The 20,322-nt window shown below is 46.0% G+C and overlaps 1 protein-coding gene across 2 annotated transcripts in view; it reads right to left on the bottom strand.

Annotated features, from left to right (window-relative positions):
* The window catches only part of BTBD9 (BTB domain containing 9), a 413,225-nt gene that overhangs the window by 33,576 nt on the left and 359,327 nt on the right, over positions 1-20,322 (bottom strand). The window contains exon 10 of one of the 2 annotated variants that reach the window (XM_047103281.1): positions 6,230-8,443. The exons of the other annotated variant lie outside the window; for it this stretch is intronic. Coding sequence (XP_046959237.1) covers positions 8,374-8,443 — 70 coding nt within the window. The 3' untranslated portion in view covers positions 6,230-8,373. Of the gene's footprint in view, positions 1-6,229; positions 8,444-20,322 lie in introns of those variants that run through there. 2 annotated transcript variants of the gene reach the window in all.

Here is a 20,322-nt window from a genome sequence, read left to right as displayed (position 1 = left end):
TACCCTGTGGCAGCCACAGGAAGGTCTGTGTCCTGGGGATATTCGTAGAGTGTTCAAATGAGCAGTGGGGGAGCAAAGGGGAGAGGGGCCGTTTTAATACTCTGCATTGCACTCAGCCCCCCATCCCCAAGCCCCCACTCCCACTCTGTGCCATCCACTCCCTGCCACGGAGCGCTCCTTGATTCCCCTAAGGGGATGCAGTAATTGATGATTAGCATTCCAAAGCTTGGCTTACATCCTGCTAGCCCGTCATATTTAATTACATTTTAACTATATTCGTCTTCGATAATAGCACGAACATAATTTAGATAATTATCTCTCTCTCTCTTATTCTCTGACTCTGTCTGTCTCACTTAGAGCTCCTTGCAACAAAAATCGCTTTCTCGGCTCAAACACATAAACAGACTCTGGGGCCAAGAGCTTTTCTTTCTCTCTTGCAGCAGCTGTGCTAGAAACGCAATGGTTTTGAGTATCATGCAGAAAAAAAGAAAATCTATGTGTCTTCCTGCCTCTGTATTCATGTTTGTACACAGCCGGTGGTGGGAGTTGGTGCGTGCGCGTGTGTGTGCGTGTGCACGCGCCCACGTTTGCACCTGGGCAAGAGCTTTTGTGCGGTAAAGCAACAGGGGAGGCCTGGTCAATCAAATTAGTGTCTGTAAAGCACCCTCGTGGTCTGGCATTTCTCTCTTCCAAGGTTTAATGGCTTCCCTCGCAAATTTAAACTCTGTTGAAACAGTTCTAAATGTCTGGGAAGTCTTTTGAAGAGATGTGTTCTTTCTAATAGGGTTTCTGTCACACTTGGATCTTATAATTAATGACCTTTACCCTTGCCTATTATCTGCCTCCTCCAAGAGCCCATCAGGTACCAGAGGAAAACTTGGGGCTCTTCCAAGGGAGAGTGTGTCTCAAGCCAATTGCTACAGTGTTAGGAGTCCCTGCAGACCTTCCCAACCACCACTGGGTCACGTGCTATCCGTGCCATCCGAGTCCCTGGCCTAATAATGCTCCTCCCCTCCCCGCTGAGAGTAAAACGTATTCTTCGGGAGCTTTGTTAGTTTTCCTGGCGAAGCCAGAGAGAGCTGAGCAATTTAGGTAGGAAGATTTTATGTTACAAAGTTCACACCTCTAAGGTTTTTGAACGCACGAGGGAATAAAAAATGGCCTCAGAAATAGCGCTACTATCCAAGATAATCCTGCTCAAAGTCCAGAGATCCAGAGCCCGCAAGGATATCGACACACTACTTTACAAGATACAGTGTGGGGATGGGGAGTCCTTACCCCTAAACACTTCAGGTACTGTCCATTTCTTTGGTGTCCTCAAAGGCTCCAATAAATACAAGATTTCATATAAAAATATTCCCCTTGTCTGATATTGAAGGATTACCCACCAGTCACTATCTTCTCCAGACAAATTCATTATTCATTTGGCTCTAGGTCCACATCAGAGACAAAAATCCTTTTTTTCCCCCATGAAGAATAAATACCACCAAGTAGTCCCCACACTGGTGACAGCCAGGCAGGATGAGGTTGAAAAGGGGAGTGTCTGTGTAGTTAACAAACATAGGGACTCTTGCTGCCCCTTATTTGGGAGGCCAAAATTCCTAGCTCACTCTGGAAATAAAGACACAGACCAGACTTCAGGAAGCCGGGCAGAGCAGTCTAGACCAACATTTTGCCACCAGTGTGTTCAGTCCACCCACTGACTCTTCTGATGTGACTAGGCCCAGTACTGGTTCATGTGCAGAAGGGAAATGAACCCTTTCAGCAACATGATGGTTCTGGCAACTGAGTAGTAACTCTCAGCCCACCAGAGAAATTAGAAACATCAATGTGGTGACCCGGGAAGTTGTGAGGTCCCATCCTTGGTGATGTCAAAGACCAGGACAGGAGCAGCCCTCTCTCTATCGCACAGGTTCTGGGCCATTCACCTCGCTTAGTGATGGCAGCTGGGGAGAATGATCTAACTGGGTTTCATGTATTGTGAAGTTCCTGTCCAGGACGCATTTGGCTACTTTAGGCCAGGCCTACGGTGGGCTTGAGGGGACACACTTCTTCTCCCTCATGGCCCTGAACAGGCTCCACATACCTTGATTTGCTCCATATTGTTTAGGAGGGATGTTCCTACTTTTGATCGTTTGCTGCCCAGCTCAGGTGCTTAGGAATTCTGCTGAAATCTGCCTGAAATGTAATAACCACCTGGGTCTTGGTCTCCACTGAATGGGTGGAAGAGCCAGCCATTGGTCATACTTTTCTGCCAGCAGGTAGCTCTAGAGGCCGGGGGCGGGGGGGGGGGTGCGAGAGAACATTCAGTTTGCTCTTCCCTAGAGGATCCCCTGTCCCCGGCAAGTACAATGCTCAACAGAATTATTGATTTAATGACGTGAGTGGCTCCTTTCAGCCTGCAAGGAGAGCAGGCTCGCTCTGAAAAGGCTGTTGCCTCTGAGGAGACAACCTCCTCCTCCTTGGCTCTGTGTGACCGTCCAACGCCACCTCCGTTTCTCCTCCAGAAGCACGTTCCCTCGGAGATGCACGCTGGAAATGTGAGGACCATGCCTGAGCAGGAGCCAATTTTCAAATGTTAAGAATTTGGCAATTTCGTTTCCTAGTGTTTTAAATACCAAAAGGATTGAGAACACAATGAGGACTAAACAGTCCTGCATTGCAGGTTTTAAAAAAGGGCTGCTTTTATGGAAATTCACGCCAAGTGCCTGTGCAGAACAAAACTCGACCCTGACCTCAGAAACCCACCACAGCACATACACCTAAGGTGAGCCAGTGGCCCTCCAGAAGGACTGCCAGGCATTCTCTGAATCAAATCTGACCAATTTCATAACTAAAATTACACCGAGCTCCTGCGGGTATTCCAGATCTGATGACATATGCCAAATTCGTTCAGCACCTAACACTGGGGAGATACTCAGTGAAAACTTAAAAATAGACTCTCCCTCTCCAGCCATTAAGGGCCTGATATTTGCAGCTGAACAGGTAAGAAATTGGGGGCATCGGGGAGAGTTTTAAAAATCTCCAGAGTACAAAAGAATGTTTCTCTATGATGAAACCTATCACTCTCTGCATGGAGCCGTCCAAGATTAGCCTAGAGCCGCTGAACGCACTGGAATCTCTGATATGAGTTCCACAATAAAAAGGTGACAAGTGTTTCTGGCAGGTCCCATAAAGGCCCTTTCTGGAATTTGCATAAATTGCCACATTCAACACAATTAAAGCCGATGTAAGGCAGTATGTAACAATCTTTCTTCTGGGACATTTTCTGTTAATAAAAAAGTGGAACTTAAAAAGATAATTTCTCTCTCTTTTCAAACACTTTCTTGATAAAAAGCACTACCACCCCCCACCCCAACTTAGCATCAATGGATTTCTGGGTGCGTGTGCTCTCTTGCAGGCCCCCTTGGCTCTCCTGGTTCTGAGTCACTCTCTGACCTCTTCCCTGGACTCAGGCCTACATGCTGGCAGGGAAGAACTCCGCCCTGTGACCCTGCTCTGCTCGTCTTAGTGTCTTCAGCCACGCCACAGTAGTGCAGGAGGGAAAGAGGCAGCCCTTGGCTCCCTGTGAGCTTATAAAACATGGTGGTCAATGCAACAGGACAGGAGACAACGAGGGCAGGTATGAAGTACCAAAATCAGGTTAAATAATTTAGGTAATTTATGACACAAAAATCAAATGCCAAGACAGGTAGGGGGATTTAGCTGGGCAAGGAGAGTGGTTGGAGGTATGGGAGGTCAGGGGTCTGTTTGGATCATTTTAATAAGCCATAGGAGCAAAATCAGGATCAAAACCATAGGTGCAAAATGCATGGGAGGCATCTCACTGTTTGTGATGAATCCTGAGTCCCCTCAGGCCAGCAACCTCAGAGATTCCCTTCCTGTATTTTGTAAACCTAGACGTCGTGTGTACACACAGGTGTGTGTTTGTGTTGTGTACACATGTGTCCGGGACCAAGATCTGATGCAGTGCATCTCTTAACACCTGCTTTGAATTTTGTTCATGCCCCAAGGCTAAGACATCAAACAATGACTTCTTTACTACTTCATAGTAAACAAGCAGCCATGAAACCCGCACAAAAATACGGTTTCCTTTCAGGTTGTGTTTTAATCTACCCCTAGTTATTTGCTGTGCTAGTCCCCTGCCCTGAGGGCTTTGCAGAGTTGAAGGCAGATGCCAAGAAGTCAAACTGCATTCAACAAGGTTAAAAGTTACCCTTGGCACGTGGAAATCTCCTGCAATAAAATACTATAAGACGGTTGCTGAAGCTTAATCAGCTTATTTTTCTGTATTATTTCTTGGGGAGGAAGGTTTCTAGGTGAAGGGGATGGGTGAGAAAACTGACCAGTAACTCTTTCTGATTCCATTGTCAGCCTTTAAAATCAGATAGATCAGCTATTAATCTCAGAAAGCCAGCAGTGAATGTGTGCAATAAATTTGTCATCATTTTATGAATAAGCTCTCGGTCATGAGGGCTTACTGTCTGGCAATTCACCTTTTCCATGATATTTTCTATCAATTGCATTTTGGAGCAGCTTAGAAAGAATATTATTTGTGTTCCTGGAGCTCGGGACATAAAAAACCCTCAGAGTGATGGAGATGTACAGGCAGGCCTCCTGTCTGCCCCTGGGCTTGCTAAGCAAACAGTTTACCGACGCTTGAGTGAGCACCACCAGGGGACAGGAATCACTCTTCTGGGTCCAGGAGAGCACTCATCTCCTCAACAGTTGCTAATGAAGGCCCTGTTAGCACTAGATGACGTTGCACACGCCCATTGGCTTTCTGTCAACGACTGCCAAATAGAGCTGTTGGTAATCACAGCTGGCAAGTTGTTTAGTCAATATTTTTGAAAAGTTCAACCAAGTGTGTGAAAGCACAGAGTAGATTTTCCTAAAGTTGCGAGAGGATTTACTCTTCTCCCTGCTTCGTTGTGGCTCTGCCCCCATCAGGATCACGCCGGTGTCCTGCTGTCTAGTCCTGAAGGGCTGTGGGGTGTGAGGTGTAGAAATGGATGAAATTTCAGCTCTTCTGTCATTCAGCTTGTTTTTTTCCATCAAGTCAGCGGAATTCTAGATCTGAGACTCTGAACTAGAGACGAACACAACAACAACAACAAAACCCTAACCAACACTGTCGTCACTAAGAACAGCTCCAGCTCTAGCTTAAAAACTGCCCTGGGGAGAAGGCCCCTCAACATCAACTTTAAAGCTTTAGGGAGGATATCAATATTTCTGCCCTTCACTCCCCATGAAGGACCGTTGCTCTATTCTACGACTAAAGATGGCAAACGTCCTTTTTGGAGCCATTTCCCCGGATGTGACAAAACATCATGAAAGAGAACCACACTGAACTTGGAAAGCAGCGGACACTGCTACATTTGTTGACTCAGAGCACTTAACTGGGGATGGCTGCACCATCTTTGGTGGTGGATATGGATGTCCATCTTTGTTTTCATGATTTTCGTTTTCTTCATTTTTGTAATCTTTTCTGGGAATGATCATGACTCCCAACTTTGGGTCAAAATACCCTGTTAGCAGTAGACTTGGGACCAGCAAACTGGTATAGGCTCTGCCGAACTCTTCAGAGGGGTCTTGTCTCAGCCTTCTTTTTATAGTGACTGAGTCGAGTTAGGGACACTAAAATGCATCCCACAGCAATGCAGCATTTGGGAAACACAGGTTTCTGCTGAAGATCCTGGATACTGGGACTCCCAGGTCTGGGTCCCTGCATGTACAGTCGCAGGTTTATTTTCCGTCTTCTTAAACTTCTCCCCCCAGTACAGGGGTGCTTAGCAGCTGATGACAGCATCTGAAGAATTTGCCATGGCACTGAAATTCCCACTGGTTCTCATAACTGAACCAGTAAACCCTGACCTGTGCTGTAGCTGTCACTAACACCCTCATGGTCACTCAAGAATACAGGAACCACCTTCTGGAGGGAACACTGACATGCCCTAGCTCAGGGCTTCCCACAGGGAGGGAGGAGGTGTAGTCCATAAGATTCTGATGCACATTCTGATGTACTGTTCCAGGGGGTCTCAAACTCATCAGCAGCATTTGGAGGGCATGTTAAACAGAGACTGCCAGCCCCCACCCCCAGAGTTTCTGATTCAGCAGGTCTGGGGTGGAGCCTGAGAATTTGAGTTTCTAACAGGTTCCCATTTTCCAGGTGATGCTGATGAACGGGGGACCCCACTTTGAGATCCACTGTTCTATTTTGTAACAAAGAGGACAAGCCTATGTTACACTAGGTAGAAGGCAGCAAGCTGGAAAAATCATAGGTAGTTTTAGAATAAGGTGACCAGAAAGACATAAGAAGACAATTACGTGGTAGTGAGGATGGGGGACGGATATGGAAGTGATACTGTGGGCAGCAAGAGGGTCTGAGAGAGAAGAGAGAGAATCTGAAGCAGGCTCCATGCTGTTAGTGTGGAGCCTGATGTGGGGCTTGATTTCATGAACCGGGATATCATGACCTGAGGCGAAATTAAGGGTCAGGTGCTATGAGCCACCCAGGTGACCCAGCAGGAAGGTTTTAGATCCAGCTTTCCAAAGTACTCCACAGGTATCCTGGTCAGGTGAAGAGGTTTGCTGGCCAAGGATCACTACCCTGGGAAAGGAGCTGTGTTGGAGCAGGAAGTTCATCAGCCAGTAGTGACAATATCCGGGTTCTACCACTCACTAGCTTTATGGCCTTGGGCAAATCACTTGATCTCTGGAGTCCTTGCTGTCACACCTGGAAAATACCTATCCTGCAGGGAGTCAAAGGAAGCAGAGGCTGGGAGAGCCCTCTATAAAGAGTTACTATAAATGTCAGAAATCCCTCTGCTGCCACACTTGAGGGATTTCCACCTGCTGTGGGACCCACCTGACTCTCCCTTCCCTGCAGTCCCTACCTAGTTCCATCTCCCCCCACCCTAAGTGGGAGGGGGGGGGTCTGCAGGAAGTTACTCAGCACTAAGGTGAGCCCTGCTTTGGACCTTGTTCTCAAGTAGTTGGGTCCTAGGAACTGGCTCTCACCTCATTCCTTGTCATTCAACAAGCACGTTCCAGTAATTATTCTGTACTCAAGTCCACGCCTACCCCCAGGGTCAGCAAACTTTTACTATCAAGGGCCAGAGAGTAAATATTTTAGGCCACATAGCTCCCTGTCACATACTATTCTTTTTTTTTTTTTTTACAACCCTTTAAAAATGTAAAAACCATTCTTAGTTTAGAGGCCATATAAAAACAGGCTGTGGGCCAAATACAGCCCTAACCCCTGCTCTGCTGAATTCCCTTCATTCCCTAAAGTCCTAAGGTCCTGCTATAACCTTTCCAGTCCAATAGTCTATTTCTGAACTCCAATATCCAAGGTAGGGTCTCTGCACCTTGCTTGGAACACTCCCTAAGTACCAGCTCCTAGGCTGTGCTGTTTCTAGAATGACCTCCTGGACCTACCAGACTTCCTCCTAGGACTGCTTATCTGGACTTTTGCCCCTTCCTATTGCAGAGATGTTCTCAAATTTTCTCTTCCATCTCAGCAGGAAGTTGAACCCATGTCCAGGTTCTGACGTTCCTGATCTGGAATATCTACCACCAGTTGCCTGAGTTCTAGCCTATAGGCTGAGCGTGTGTAACACGGACAGAAACTCAACATGGAGAGCTATGTGAAGCTATGATGACTGGGCAACATAACAAAGGAAACACCGGTTGTCTTAATTTTCTTTATTCTCAAATCCCAATGATCAGCAGATTGTGTATTTCTCAGGCACAAACCTTTAATGACTAGTTACACAGGATATGTCATTTCTATGAAATTTAATTTCTATGTGGGTATGACATTTTGTCTGATAGGGGAAAACAGTCAAGTTGTTGAGTGTGACTTCCTACAGTTTTTTGTGAGTGCCCCCCACCCCCCGGAGTGTGCACCAGGTTTGTTAACACTGGCAGCTACTGATGACTGACTAGCTCTTTGTGGAGGGTTTAGTGGGTAGAAGCCACACGCTCCAGTGCTGCTCAGTCTGTTCCTTCAGAGGGAGCACGAGGACATTCATTTATCACATTCTCTTCTTTAGACTAAATAGTCTCTCCTTACTGAATTAGTCACCCACGTCCAGCTTCTTAACTTTCCTCTTTCTGATTAATTCTCAGACTTGAAGCAACCTCCAATTTTGTCCTACCATGTAGGACAGTGTCGGCATTTCACGTGCGACCTGACTGCAGAACAACACAGCCGCACAGCTTTGTAATTCACCAGAACGAGTGAGTCCGGGTGGTCATGACCGCACAGGTTTGTAATTCACTAGGAACAATGAGGCTGGGTGGTCATGAAGTGGGTGTGTGTTCTTACAGCAAAATGAACTCAGCAGTCACTGAAGATGAAAAAGCAGATCATGTTGGCCATTTTTGCCATACAAGCCGTCTAGAAACATTTGTTACACCTTTCCACAGATACGATGACCTAAAATACACACGCAAATGATTTCAAACCTTGAGGAAGGCATTCAGCTGTCATCTTGCAGATGCCCTCCACAAAGGTGACGATCAGACCCTCTTTGGCAAATTTATTTTTAATACGGCAGATTGATGGTATTTAACATGGTAATACAGTCTATCAGATTCACAATTCATGAGCTGACATGGCTATCTGTGGCTAAAATATCCAAATAAACAACCGTGGAAGTGAATTTGTTAAACATCAAGATAAAGGTAGAGCAGTCACTTCTTAGGCTGCAGTGTCTGCCTGTCTGGACTGCTGAAGGAGGAGGTGGGGGTGAGTGAGCAGGAGCGCAGGGTGTGTCGCGGGTGGTACGTGCGGTGAGGACAGAATGCTAGGGTGAGCACGCCCCGTCAGCACAGGCCCCCTCCACCTCGGCGCTGTGGTTCTGGGTTACTGACCTTTACCAGCCCCACTGAAGAGCAAGCTGTGTTCTCATGGCGCCAAGCTGAGCAGAGAGAACCTTTGAATGGGAGTTTACTCTTGGCTTTCTTTGAATAAGCTTCTTTGGCAGTGAGAAAAGCTTCTTACCTCCCCAAAGTAGCTTGTACTTGAAATACGGCTTCTAAGAAAGGGGTGTCACCCTATCAGCATTTTCACTGGGATTTGAAGCTACCCTTCCTGCATGGTTTGACAATATACACTTGTACTGGCCAACAAGGGATCTTTAACTCAACTCCCATAAAGTTTTACAATGTGTGATTCATTTCAGAAATGAGACCTGATAATGCAGATTTATCACGACGAGAAGCCTGCCTTTAAAATGTGATTTAATGGTGCCTATACTTATTCACTGACATCTTTATAAAACTGTTAGTGTGGAAATATATTTGTCTTTTTGAAAATAAGTCTTCCTTTTACAAGTATTGTGCAATACCAGAGCCATACATTAAAAATGCAGCAGAAAGAGTAGCGGTGGTTTAATTACGCTGAGGCAACACTGCGCTGAGCACTGCCTTCTTCAGATTCTGGCTACACCACCAGGCACGGCAACCACCTCCTCCTTTCCAGCAACCTCCACTCATGCATGTGAGTCCCCAGCTCAGGGCCGCTACTGTAACTAGAGGGTAGAGAGAGGCTCTCCAAGGTCACACAGATACAATAATGCTGTAAATAAACAAGCTACTGATTATGATTTAATGCTGCTTTTCTTCCTACCTTAACTTGGTTTATGAGCAGATCTTGATGATTTAACCTTTCAGCCAATTAGAACAGAAGGTTTGATTGACAGCAAATGAATAAATAACATTTTAGTGCAGGAGATAGAATCATCCTCCCCTATTAATCAGTCCCTCTGCCCGTGTGCAGGTAACATGATATTTATCATGCCACTCTGCTACAGTCCCTTGGGGTGTCATTTCATGGCCTACCAGTAAAAACTTCACATTTACAGCAACTGCCCCTCTATTACTGTCGATAACATCTAATTGATATGTCAAACCTCCAAGGAATGCAGTAAATTGAAACACTGCCTCCCCCAAAGAAAATAAACTGGCAAACAGGTAAGTCAGCACCTGCCTTCTTATAATCCCAGACGCCTCCCGTCCAAAAGCCTCCCACCAGGAGCCCACTGCCACTTTCTTTATTCCAGGCTCAGACCAAGAGCACCACCAGATTCCTGCCCACAGAACGTCAGGGAACCCTGAGCACGGCCCAAGACAAGCCAGTGCCTTTAAATCATTTTGCCAGTGAAAGCCCAGCTAGACTGTGGGCGCCACAAGCATTATGTGCTGTGCAATTTGGAAGAGAGCAGTAACAGCCCAGTAACAATACTGCAGATTTCCTCTGAAGACCAGGCAGTGCTGTCAGAGATGTGATCTCATTTACCTTCCAAATATCCCTACGCGTAGGGAGGAACTGGCATAATTACTCATTGTTCAGAAGAAATGAAACCCAGAGAAGCTAAGAGACTGGTCTAAGCACTTATCATGAATTGGATACATCTGACACTGAAATATAAGGTTTGTCTTAAAAAACAGGACTTTTAGCTACTCAAACATAGCATATTAATAAAAATGCTTCAAAATCACACTGATGAAGAGAGAAAGGACTAAATTAGCATTGATAACTCAATCATTTTATTGACTTGACAAAAAAACTCTGATTTTAATAATGGACAAAATGAGATGCAGAATATAATCCCAAGGAGACACCATGAACTGAAAAGGTTCCAGCTAAAAAATATACAATACTCACCTCTGTCTCTCAAAAATAGGAACACCACATATATCAAAAGTAAATGAGACATCCATATAAAATGTTCACTTATAGCTAGACATGTTACACACATGTAAGCAGGGGGGTGGCCACAGATGGTCTTTCTGGCATATTCCATTCTATCTCCTCTCACTGCTTTCTTTACCCATTCTGTACCTTTTTTTTTTTTTTTTTTAATAGATCTGATGTGGTGTGAACCAGCAGAAATGAAGTTATAATCCTGAGTTTGGGAGAAGATTTGTAGATTATCACAATAAAGAATTTAAAAGGATTCTTTTTTCTTAACTTTGTTTAACGTTTATTTTTGAGAGACAGAGAGAGATGGCAATCGAGAAAGGGAGACACAGAATCCGAAGCAGGCTCCAGGCTCTTAGCTGTCAGCACAGGGCCCTGTGTGGTGCTCGAACCCACAAATTGTGACATCATGCCTGGAGCTGAAGTTGGATGCTTAACTGACTAAGCCACCCAGGTGCCCCTGATTTAAAAGGATTCTAACAGCTGAACCCACTGAACTGTAGTGCCAGATAACCACCCTTCTAAACACGGGAAGTTGTCCTTGCATAGGCATTTGGGATTTAGATACTCAATTATCTTTCTTTTTACCCAATTCCTCCCCCATCCACAGGTCTCTCCCCACCCTGTCACACTGCTCCTGCTCAACCTTTCCATTTCAGCCAAATGTTTTATTTCATTCTTGTTTTGTTTCTTTTTTTTTTTTAATCACTTAAACCCAGCCCCAACATCTTCTCCTAACTTGCCCAATTTCTCATCTGGCTTTGAAACCCCTGTATTGGTCGGTCTTCTTCCCATAGTCTTTTGGAGTGTCTGGGAGTTCTTTATAATTCTGAAGTATGGATAATTCAGTAGTAAGATTTATTCGAGTCTTTTGGCCTGCACAACCTCTTTTTCTATGTTGTCATTCCTCTTCTTGGATTTATCAGTCTGCCTGGCTCAGCTGGCAAGCCCCTGGCCTTCTGAGCAATATTCCTAATGTTGGATATGGTCACGAGCATACTTCTGGATGAGGGCCATCTCATAATGATGTGAAAGAAAAGGATTGTCAAAATCCAGTGTCACTGCTTGGGGGAAGATGATCCTTGGGGCAAAACCAATGTTGGATGAAAAATACTTAAAAACCTTGCACAAAGCCTTTTAGAGATTACCAGCCAAAGTACACACAATGTACAAAGAGTAGAAATGGAGAGGCTCTGTCTACTGGAAGGTGTGAACATGGGCAAGGAAGTGCCATGAAAGAAGGGTAAACATGTAAAAAAAAAAAAAAATGCTGTGTAAGAGCAAGATCTGCGGAGAGAAAATGATCTATTACTGAGCCAAACAGTAGTATGTAGCTAATCCAAGCAGAGAGCTGACTTTTTTCCCACTTCTAATTTTCATGATTTATATATTTAATCAGAGTTATCCAAGTATCACCCATTACACACTTGTGCAGCTTAACATGGGACTTGTTTCAGAGCGTGCGCATCAGGTGGTGCTTACATTGCTTACAAGGCTTGGTCATTCAGGATGGGATTGTAATTTCAAGGTAATAATGAAGTGTGATGCTGCAATTCCACAATTTAATTTGGGTAAACCCATAAATGTGGGTCAGAAAGTCACAGCTTAAGGTAAGTAACTTCTGATGGAATTCTTGCTGGCATGTGGTGAAATGTATGTCTTAATGAGCTTCCCTATGAGATGGGCACATATAGTCGCCATGGACAGGAAGATATGAGAGTATGCTTTCTTTGTGGATGCTCCCCAGGGCGGCCTTTGCATTTGTCCCTGCATGCTTGGTCAGAGGTCCACCTACCCAGCTCTGTGCCTCCAGAGCCTTAAAACCACCCATCTCTTCACCTCCCACAACACCAGGGACAAATGGAATGAGACAAATTGGTTAAGGAAGTTGCCACTTCTTACCCAGTGATGTGTCCCTAGAGGCTCTGAGATCCATTTGAATCAAGTCACCAGCAGTCAAATTCAGTGGTCACGGGAAGAGGTGGGACGCTCAGGATACATGAAGAAGCTAGTCCAGAAAAACTGGTGAAGGTCAAGGACCTCCCTAGTTGATACGATCTAGGAGAACAGAGGCATTCTCTGGCTCTATAGTGGCTAATGTCCTCCTGCAAAACCACTCCTTTAGTAACTCAAAAAAATATTAATATGTGCCAGGTATTATATGGGTATTGGTAATGTAGATGTGAACAAAGCAGACAAGGTCCTACTTTCATGAAACTTAAAGTCTACAGCAAAGACAGAAATTAGTAAATTACAAACAACGTAATATTATAAATTGTGACAGGTGTTATGAAGGAGAAAAACAGGGTTCTATGAGAGAGACTAACAGAGGAGGCCAACTTTACTTTGCCTGGAAACGGTCATTTAACCAGCGTGGCTCAATGGTCATTTGAGCAGCCAGGCAAAGAGCAGAGATTAGGGACTACCTCTGAGAGTCCAAAGAAGTGTCAGAGGCAATCTTGGATCTGAAGGAGATTATGACTTAGTTGAAGAGATCTAGTGATGTCTTACTTTTGCACAGAGTTTTACCACTTGGAGATGACCTCCATGTACACGGATTTGAGGCAGGTATGGCACACACATAAAAAGAGACTAACAATACTTGTGCTCAATGAGCGAGCACAGTCCCTTGGCTGGGATGGAATATAAGGCTAGAAGCCAGAGGCAGATTGACTTCTCTGCTTTCCAAGCATCCCAAATCCTAGGGCACAGCAGCCTGCCTTGCCCCAGGGTACTTACTTATTCCTGTTTCCTTACAAAAACACCTGCCCTGATTTGCCCTCTGCTCCACCCACAGGAATGTTAGTTAGGCTTGTTCAAGTTCCTAGAAATAGGTCACCACTGGTTTTAGAGAGGGGATGGGAGTGTGAAACCCTCTCTTTGGAAAAATGCTAAAACGCCGATCCCTATCTCGGTGGTTGGATTGCACAATTCAAAGTATGGTGACTTAGAGAAGTCATGGTCTCCGGGTGTCATCCCAACAGGGGAAGGCGAGTGTTCGCCTTTTTATAGACACGGGATGCAGAGAGTCAGAACGGAAGTGCCCCTCCAAAAAGATGGAGGCGCCCTAGAGCCCCACTTCACCTGCCCCTCCTGCAACCACGAGAAGTTTGTGAGGAGAAAATGGACCATGCCAGCAACACTAGGATCATCTCTTGAACGGCATGCCTAGAGGAATCCCACAAGCCCATCACATTACCTGTCAGAGGCAGTGGATGTTACAGAGATTAGACAGATGCCTGTCAGGCAGCCAACCAGTAACATGGCAGAGGACCCACTCCCCTGGCAGTCGCACCTGCTGTGGACCTGCCCAGCAGCCCAGCCCTTTGTGTGTATGCATTGGGTACGGATGTGGTTGTGAGTGTGCGTGGCTGTGGGGGTGTGCTTGTGGGCATGGATTCACCTCGCTTTGAAAGCCTTTAACTTGCTGGCTCCTTTGCCCTGGTGTCCTGTCATCCCGGGCAAGGGCTCTCCAGGACTTCCCAGGCTCCTCATCTGCCTCACCAGCACTCCACCCATTTGAACTGGACTGCCTGCCCCCCTTTCCTGCATTCCAAGGCCTGTGGCCTGAGAATTAAAGCTACAGGCCCACAGGCCCCTAGGCTGGGCCCTTGCAGAACAGCTCCTTTTTTGTAGAGGAAGAAGGGGCTGGGTCTGGGATGGCTGTCAGTCATGAGCCCTTAAATAATGCAGTGATGAAAAACAAACAAAACAAAGCAAGACAGGGCAACAGGAAGGTACTTGAAAGCTTTTACAGATTTGGGACAGTGGGAGCCCCTGCTGGTGCTGCAACCTTGAGAAAGGAAAGTCAGTAAATGGGGACTGAATGGCGCACAGCAGCCAGCAAGATGGTGGAAGTTCGTAAGGGGTCTGCGAGTGTGGGTTAAGCCATGGTCGAGAAGAGTCTGGCTCAGCAGCTCCAATCGGCCCGAGAACAATAGACACAACAAAAGAGTGTGAGAGAAGAAAGGTTAAGAATCTAGGGATGATGCCAAGACTTTTGACTCTGGAAAAACAAGTATTAACACTCGCAAAGCTGAGACCTGGGCCCAAGAACACTTGTCTCATGGTGCTTGCTCAGGTGTGAGTGCACATGTGTACACACACACGCATGCACACAGTCACAGAGTTACCTCCCCCAACGTAAGAGGCGTCTGAAGCCATTTGTGGTACCATGGGGATCCAATTAACCACAGCCTCTCACAAACATTAACACACTAGTTAGACATGAAAAACACTGCTGTGGCCCATCAAAGGCAAGCTATAGCTCACAGAGCAGCCCTGAATAAAACAAAGACCTAAAGACAGCAGGGTTGCTTTGGAAGCAATAGACTTTATGACCACAATTTGACCCAGGATTTTACAGCTGAGACAAGCAGAGGTTTGGGCAGCGCGAGGCTTACAACACTTCACAAGAGTGTCCTGGAGCGGCTTTCTTATCCAACGTGTACCTCCAGCCTCCCCTGTGCAAGCCACTTAACAGGGAGACCACATGCTGTACCGCAAGGAGACGCAGAACATCATCCAGGCGGTCAGGTAGTTCCTTTCTTCAAGTTTTCAAAAATGCTGGGATGCTGATTTCTCTCCAAATGGGACCACTGTTGGGGTCTGTGCTTTGAAGTGCTGGCAATAGGCATTAGTGCTGCCACTTGCTGTTGTTTTAAGGGTACATACTTATTCTGCACTTCCCAGCTTATATTCTGCTACCCGCTGGCTTCAAATTCCTCAGATTTCTAATCCAGAGATTCTTGAAGGAATGAACAATGAGCCTCTCAAAAATGGCTGTAGAATAAAGAGCCACATGGTGAGGCTGGCTGGATGCTACAGAGCCCTAGACACGCACGGCAGTGACTGTCCTTGTCTCCGCTGCTCTGGTGGGGCAGGACAGAAGGAAAGTGGTTGATGGCACGAGGCGGACGAGACAGCAGGGCTGGCCGGCCACAGTGGCAGCCAGAGTCAGCTGGCTGAGGAAGCGCTTCGAGAGTGCTTCAGAAGTGGCCTCTGCAGAAGTCCGCGACTCTGTGTCTGTGAAGAAAACGAGGGGCCACTCTGTCTTGTGCTTGCGGCTCCTCCTGCTGATGGGGCTCTGAGGGAGAAGGCCACAGTCTCTCCATGCTGAGAACTCAGGCACCAGGACACAGACTGGTGGGCAGACTTGAGAACAGTGGGTTCTGCTGCCATCTGGCACTTCTGGAACAACATGTGTGTGGCCCAGAAGAAGCCCTTCTGCCTCTGTTGGGCCCTTGGCTGTCCAGCCTGCTGACTGGTTCCCCCAGTTCTGCCCCACTGCCCTAGGGCACTAGAGCACAGAGAGAATTTTTCTTGCTCTCCCTAAAGGGCTCCCCACCCCACTTCAGCTTCTCACCCGGAATACTGCTCCCATTCTAGTGTAGATGCTCGTTAACCCTCATCTCTAACTGCTGCTTCCCCGTTTTCCTGTCCCCTGGTTCTCTTACCGCCAATTCATTCTAGTTACTGTTGTAAGCACAATCTACCTGAACGAAGCACACCTTTAGCAGTCCTCTCTTCTGCATTAGAGGAGACCAAGGTTAAACTCCCCATCACAGCATCCAGGGACTTCCACAGTCTGGTCCCAGGTTGTCCCTCCAGCCTTCTCTCCAGCTTGTTCCCTGTTGTCACACTATACTTCAGGGGCAGCCCAGGGTACTGGGAAGTTGGACAAATCCTCCTCAGCCTCGAACCAAGAAGGGGAAGTCCCTGGACCTCCCACCCCACTCTCTAGTCATGCCAAACCATGAACACACCAAGCTATTTCACATCCCATGCCCTTGCACACGTCACTCCTGCTGCCCGAGGCACCTCCAAATACCCCTCCCCACCCTACATGGTGCCCCAGCCAGCATCTACTCATCTTTCAAGATTCAGTGTAAGTGGTACCTCCACCAAGAGACCTTTCTTAACCCTTCTCAGCTGGAATGGTCGCTCCCTCCACTGTGTCCCCATTGTACTCAGTGAATACTTCTATGGTGGCATCTGGAATACTCTACTGCACTTATTTATTTATTTATTTATTTATTTATTTATTTATTTATTTATGTATCTGTCTCTCTGGACCGTAACGGAGCACCATAAGTTCAGGAGCTTAAAAAAAAATTGTTAAGTGGGAGAGAGTAGATGCTCATTAAATGTGTGTTGAAGGTATGGATAAAAAATGTTAGTGCCAACTGCTGGGGTTCATAGAATTAGTCTCTTTTCCACAAGGCAGCTCTGCAGACATTTAAAGATCATTATCAGGGGCACCTGGCTGGCTCATTTGGTAGAGTATGTGACTCTTTTTTTTTTTTTTATTTAAAAAAAATTTTTTTTTCAACGTTTATTTATTTTTGGGACAGAGAGAGACAGAGCATGAACGGGGGAGGGGCAGAGAGAGAGGGAGACACAGAATCGGAAACAGGCTCCAGGCTCCGAGCCATCAGCCCAGAGCCCGACGCGGGGCTCGAACTCACGGACCGCGAGATCGTGACCTGACTGAAGTCGGACACTTAACCGACTGCGCCACCCAGGCGCCCCAAGTATGTGACTCTTGATCTGGGGGCTGTATAAATTCAAGCCCCATGTTGGGCATAAAGTTTACTTAAAAAAAAAAAAAGAGAGATCATTATCGTGACCTCACAACCCACTTCCTTGGTCTTGTCATACCTGGGTCTTGTTTTATCCTTGGTTCCTTCAGTTGATACCCTGCCCACTCCCCTCCATCATGAATCAGCTTCCTGAACTCTTATCATCTAGTCATCTTCAATGTACCTCTTTAAATATGGATGCATGCGTCCTGACCAACACAGAGCACAAGAGGAAGGTCTCGTGGGTATATGGACACTATGCAGCCAGCGCAGACTAAGACTGCCTCACGTTTGTAGCAGCCTCATCCTAACAGCTCATACTGAGTTTGTGGTCAACTAAAACCACAGCTTTTTTTCACATAAACATTTCTCAAGCTTCACTGCCCCCATACTGTGCTGTACAATTGATTTTCTGAACCTAAATGGAGGGCATCACATTTATTCCCATTAAAACCCATCCTGTTGGTTTGGTGCCACATTAGAGGATGGAGAGATCATTTTAAATCTCACGTCTGCCTTCTGTCTTCTTTCGGGGCATTGATTAAAACAGTGAAATGTTGAAATGTCCAGGACTAAGGACAGAGTCAAAAGGTATATATATACCAGGAGCTCTTTCTCTCCTCTCTCCCATCCCTACTCTGGCTCCCCGTCCAGTCCATCAGCAGTATGTTTTCCATAGCCAACCACTTCCCATCATCCCCAGTGTCACCACCCTAGTCCGAGACCCTATCATGGCTTTTCAGGGTTATGGCACCAGCCTCCTTACTGGTCTCTCAGTTCCATATTTACCTCCCTTCAATTCATTTCTCACACAGCCACCAGAGTGATCTTTAAAAAGTAGAAATCAGGGGCGCCTGGGTGGCGCAGTCGGTTGAGCGTCCGACTTCAGCCAGGTCACGATCTCGCGGTCCGTGAGTTCGAGCCCCGCGTCGGGCTCTGGGCTGATGGCTCAGAGCCTGGAGCCTGTTTCTGATTCTGTGTCTCCCTCTCTCTCTGCCCCTCCCCCGTTCATGCTCTGTCTCTCTCTGTCCCAAAAATAAATAAACGTTAAAAAGTAGAAATCAGTTCATACCACTCGTTTGCCTAAGACCCTCCAACAACTTCTCATTGCTCTTAATTTTTAATTTGTTTATTATTAATGTTTATTTATTTTTGAGAGAGAGAGAGAGACAGAGCATGAACGGGGGAGAGGCAGAGAGAGACACACACACACAGAATCTGAAGCAGGCTCCAGGCTCCGAGCTGTCAGCACAGAGTCCGATATGGGGCTCGAACTCACGGACCGTGAGATCACGACCTCAGCCGAAGTCAGATGCTTAACTGACTAAGCCACCCAGGCGCCCCTCCCCATTGCTCTTAGAATGAAACTTGCACTCCTTACACCAAGACCTAAAGGTCATATACGACCTGAGAGGTCCTGGCCTCTCCATCCCATCTCATACCATTCTCTGACTCCTTCCTCAAGCTTTGGCAACCCCAGCTATTTCTCTGTTCTGCACATACACCAAGTTCATTTCTTCTTTGTGACCTTAAATTTTCCAGAAATTCTCTTTCCCCAAGCCTTTTGTAAGGCTGGCTTCTATATCACTGAGCTCAAATGTCACTTTGTCAGAGAGGCCTGAGCTCAAGTAGCTGCTTTTTGCCTAGCACAGCCTCATCACTATCTATTATTCTGTTTGGTTTTCTTCATAGCATTTATCAGTAGCTGGAAGTTTCTTATTTATGTTATTGCCTGTTTCCCCCTGCTAAGATGTATACTTGATATAAGTAGGTATCTTGTCTACTCTTGTTCAGTGCCTAACACTTAGTGGGTGCTCAATTTATTTGTTAAATGGATGAATAACAGTGAGAATTATGGAATCAGGAGAAACGAAATAAATTTGCTATGACTTCCCTTGTATTAATAAAAATGGTTCTTGGTTCCTTTCTTACCATTGTTGTTATCAACTTTGGTTTGTTATCAATATTTTATGATGCTATTAAAGAATCAAACAGAATTACCAGCAGTGAGTTAGGTCAGACAATAATTGGTAGTAAAAATGTATTATGTGAGATAACACAGACATGCCACTTAAAAACCATGCACTCTGAGAGACCTCTAGTATGATGTTGGTGCAGAATTAACATGTCACATGTAGCTCTGTGGTTACAGGATTAGATTGTTTTCACATCACAAGGACCATTTATGAGGGCTGTTGCTCAATCAGGTCAAGTTCATGTAAATGTCTCTAACCTGTGCATTTATATATGCTTATTCTAGTGTAACATTCGGGGCAAGAATCATTCTGATTTTAAAATTTGAATTTTATTGACTTAGAGTCCCATTACAATGTCAGACTCTATAGTAGGAACTCATACTGTTGACCTGGTATCCAACATATTAAGTGGGCTAGAAATGGGGCTGCAATGGCTCAGTGGTGGCCCAGCCACATGTGAGGAAAATAGGACCATTCTTTTTACTATGTAAGCAAGGCCCTCTGGTCTGTATTTTGCTCTCCTCTCACCCCAAAGCCCCAGAATGAAATCTCTGAATTTGCATTTGTAAATTAAAAATGCATTAGAGCAGTAATCCCTGGCCCAGCCACACAGGAGCGGGAAACAGGAGAGAAGGGAAAAGTGAATTTCTTAACCATGCCTCTCTTCTTCCTTCTCGAAGGAATTGCAAGGACAAGGCAGAGAAAATGTAGTGGGGAGAAGTTATGTTTCTCTGCTGCGGTCTCAGTGTAGTCTCTTTCTAGGAGCTAAGAGCCCACCAACAGCAGTGTGGTCCTTCTGTGAGCCAAAGCTGCAGGGGGTCTGGAAGCTGGAATTCATGCTAACAAAACGGGGCAATGTGAGGGCCTTCCTACTGTGAGGAGCTGTCCCTAGTCCCTAACATGAGTCCTTCCTGCTTCGTGCAAGGGTACTTTTAGCCCCCACCTGGGAATGCTCCACTGACTCTTTGTTCTGTTTAAAAAATAACAGCTTTAGTGTGATATAATTCATGTACCATAAAATTCACCCTTTCAAAGTGTACAATTCAATGGTTTT

The sequence above is a fragment of the Lynx rufus genome, unplaced genomic scaffold (genome assembly GCF_022079265.1).
Source record: "Lynx rufus isolate CCGP_SWC_20201006 ecotype Redwood Valley unplaced genomic scaffold, mLynRuf1.p SCAF_6, whole genome shotgun sequence".
NCBI lineage: Eukaryota > Metazoa > Chordata > Mammalia > Carnivora > Felidae > Lynx > Lynx rufus.
Note: the sequence above shows the minus strand (reverse complement) of the source record. Positions and strands in the feature narration are given on the sequence as shown.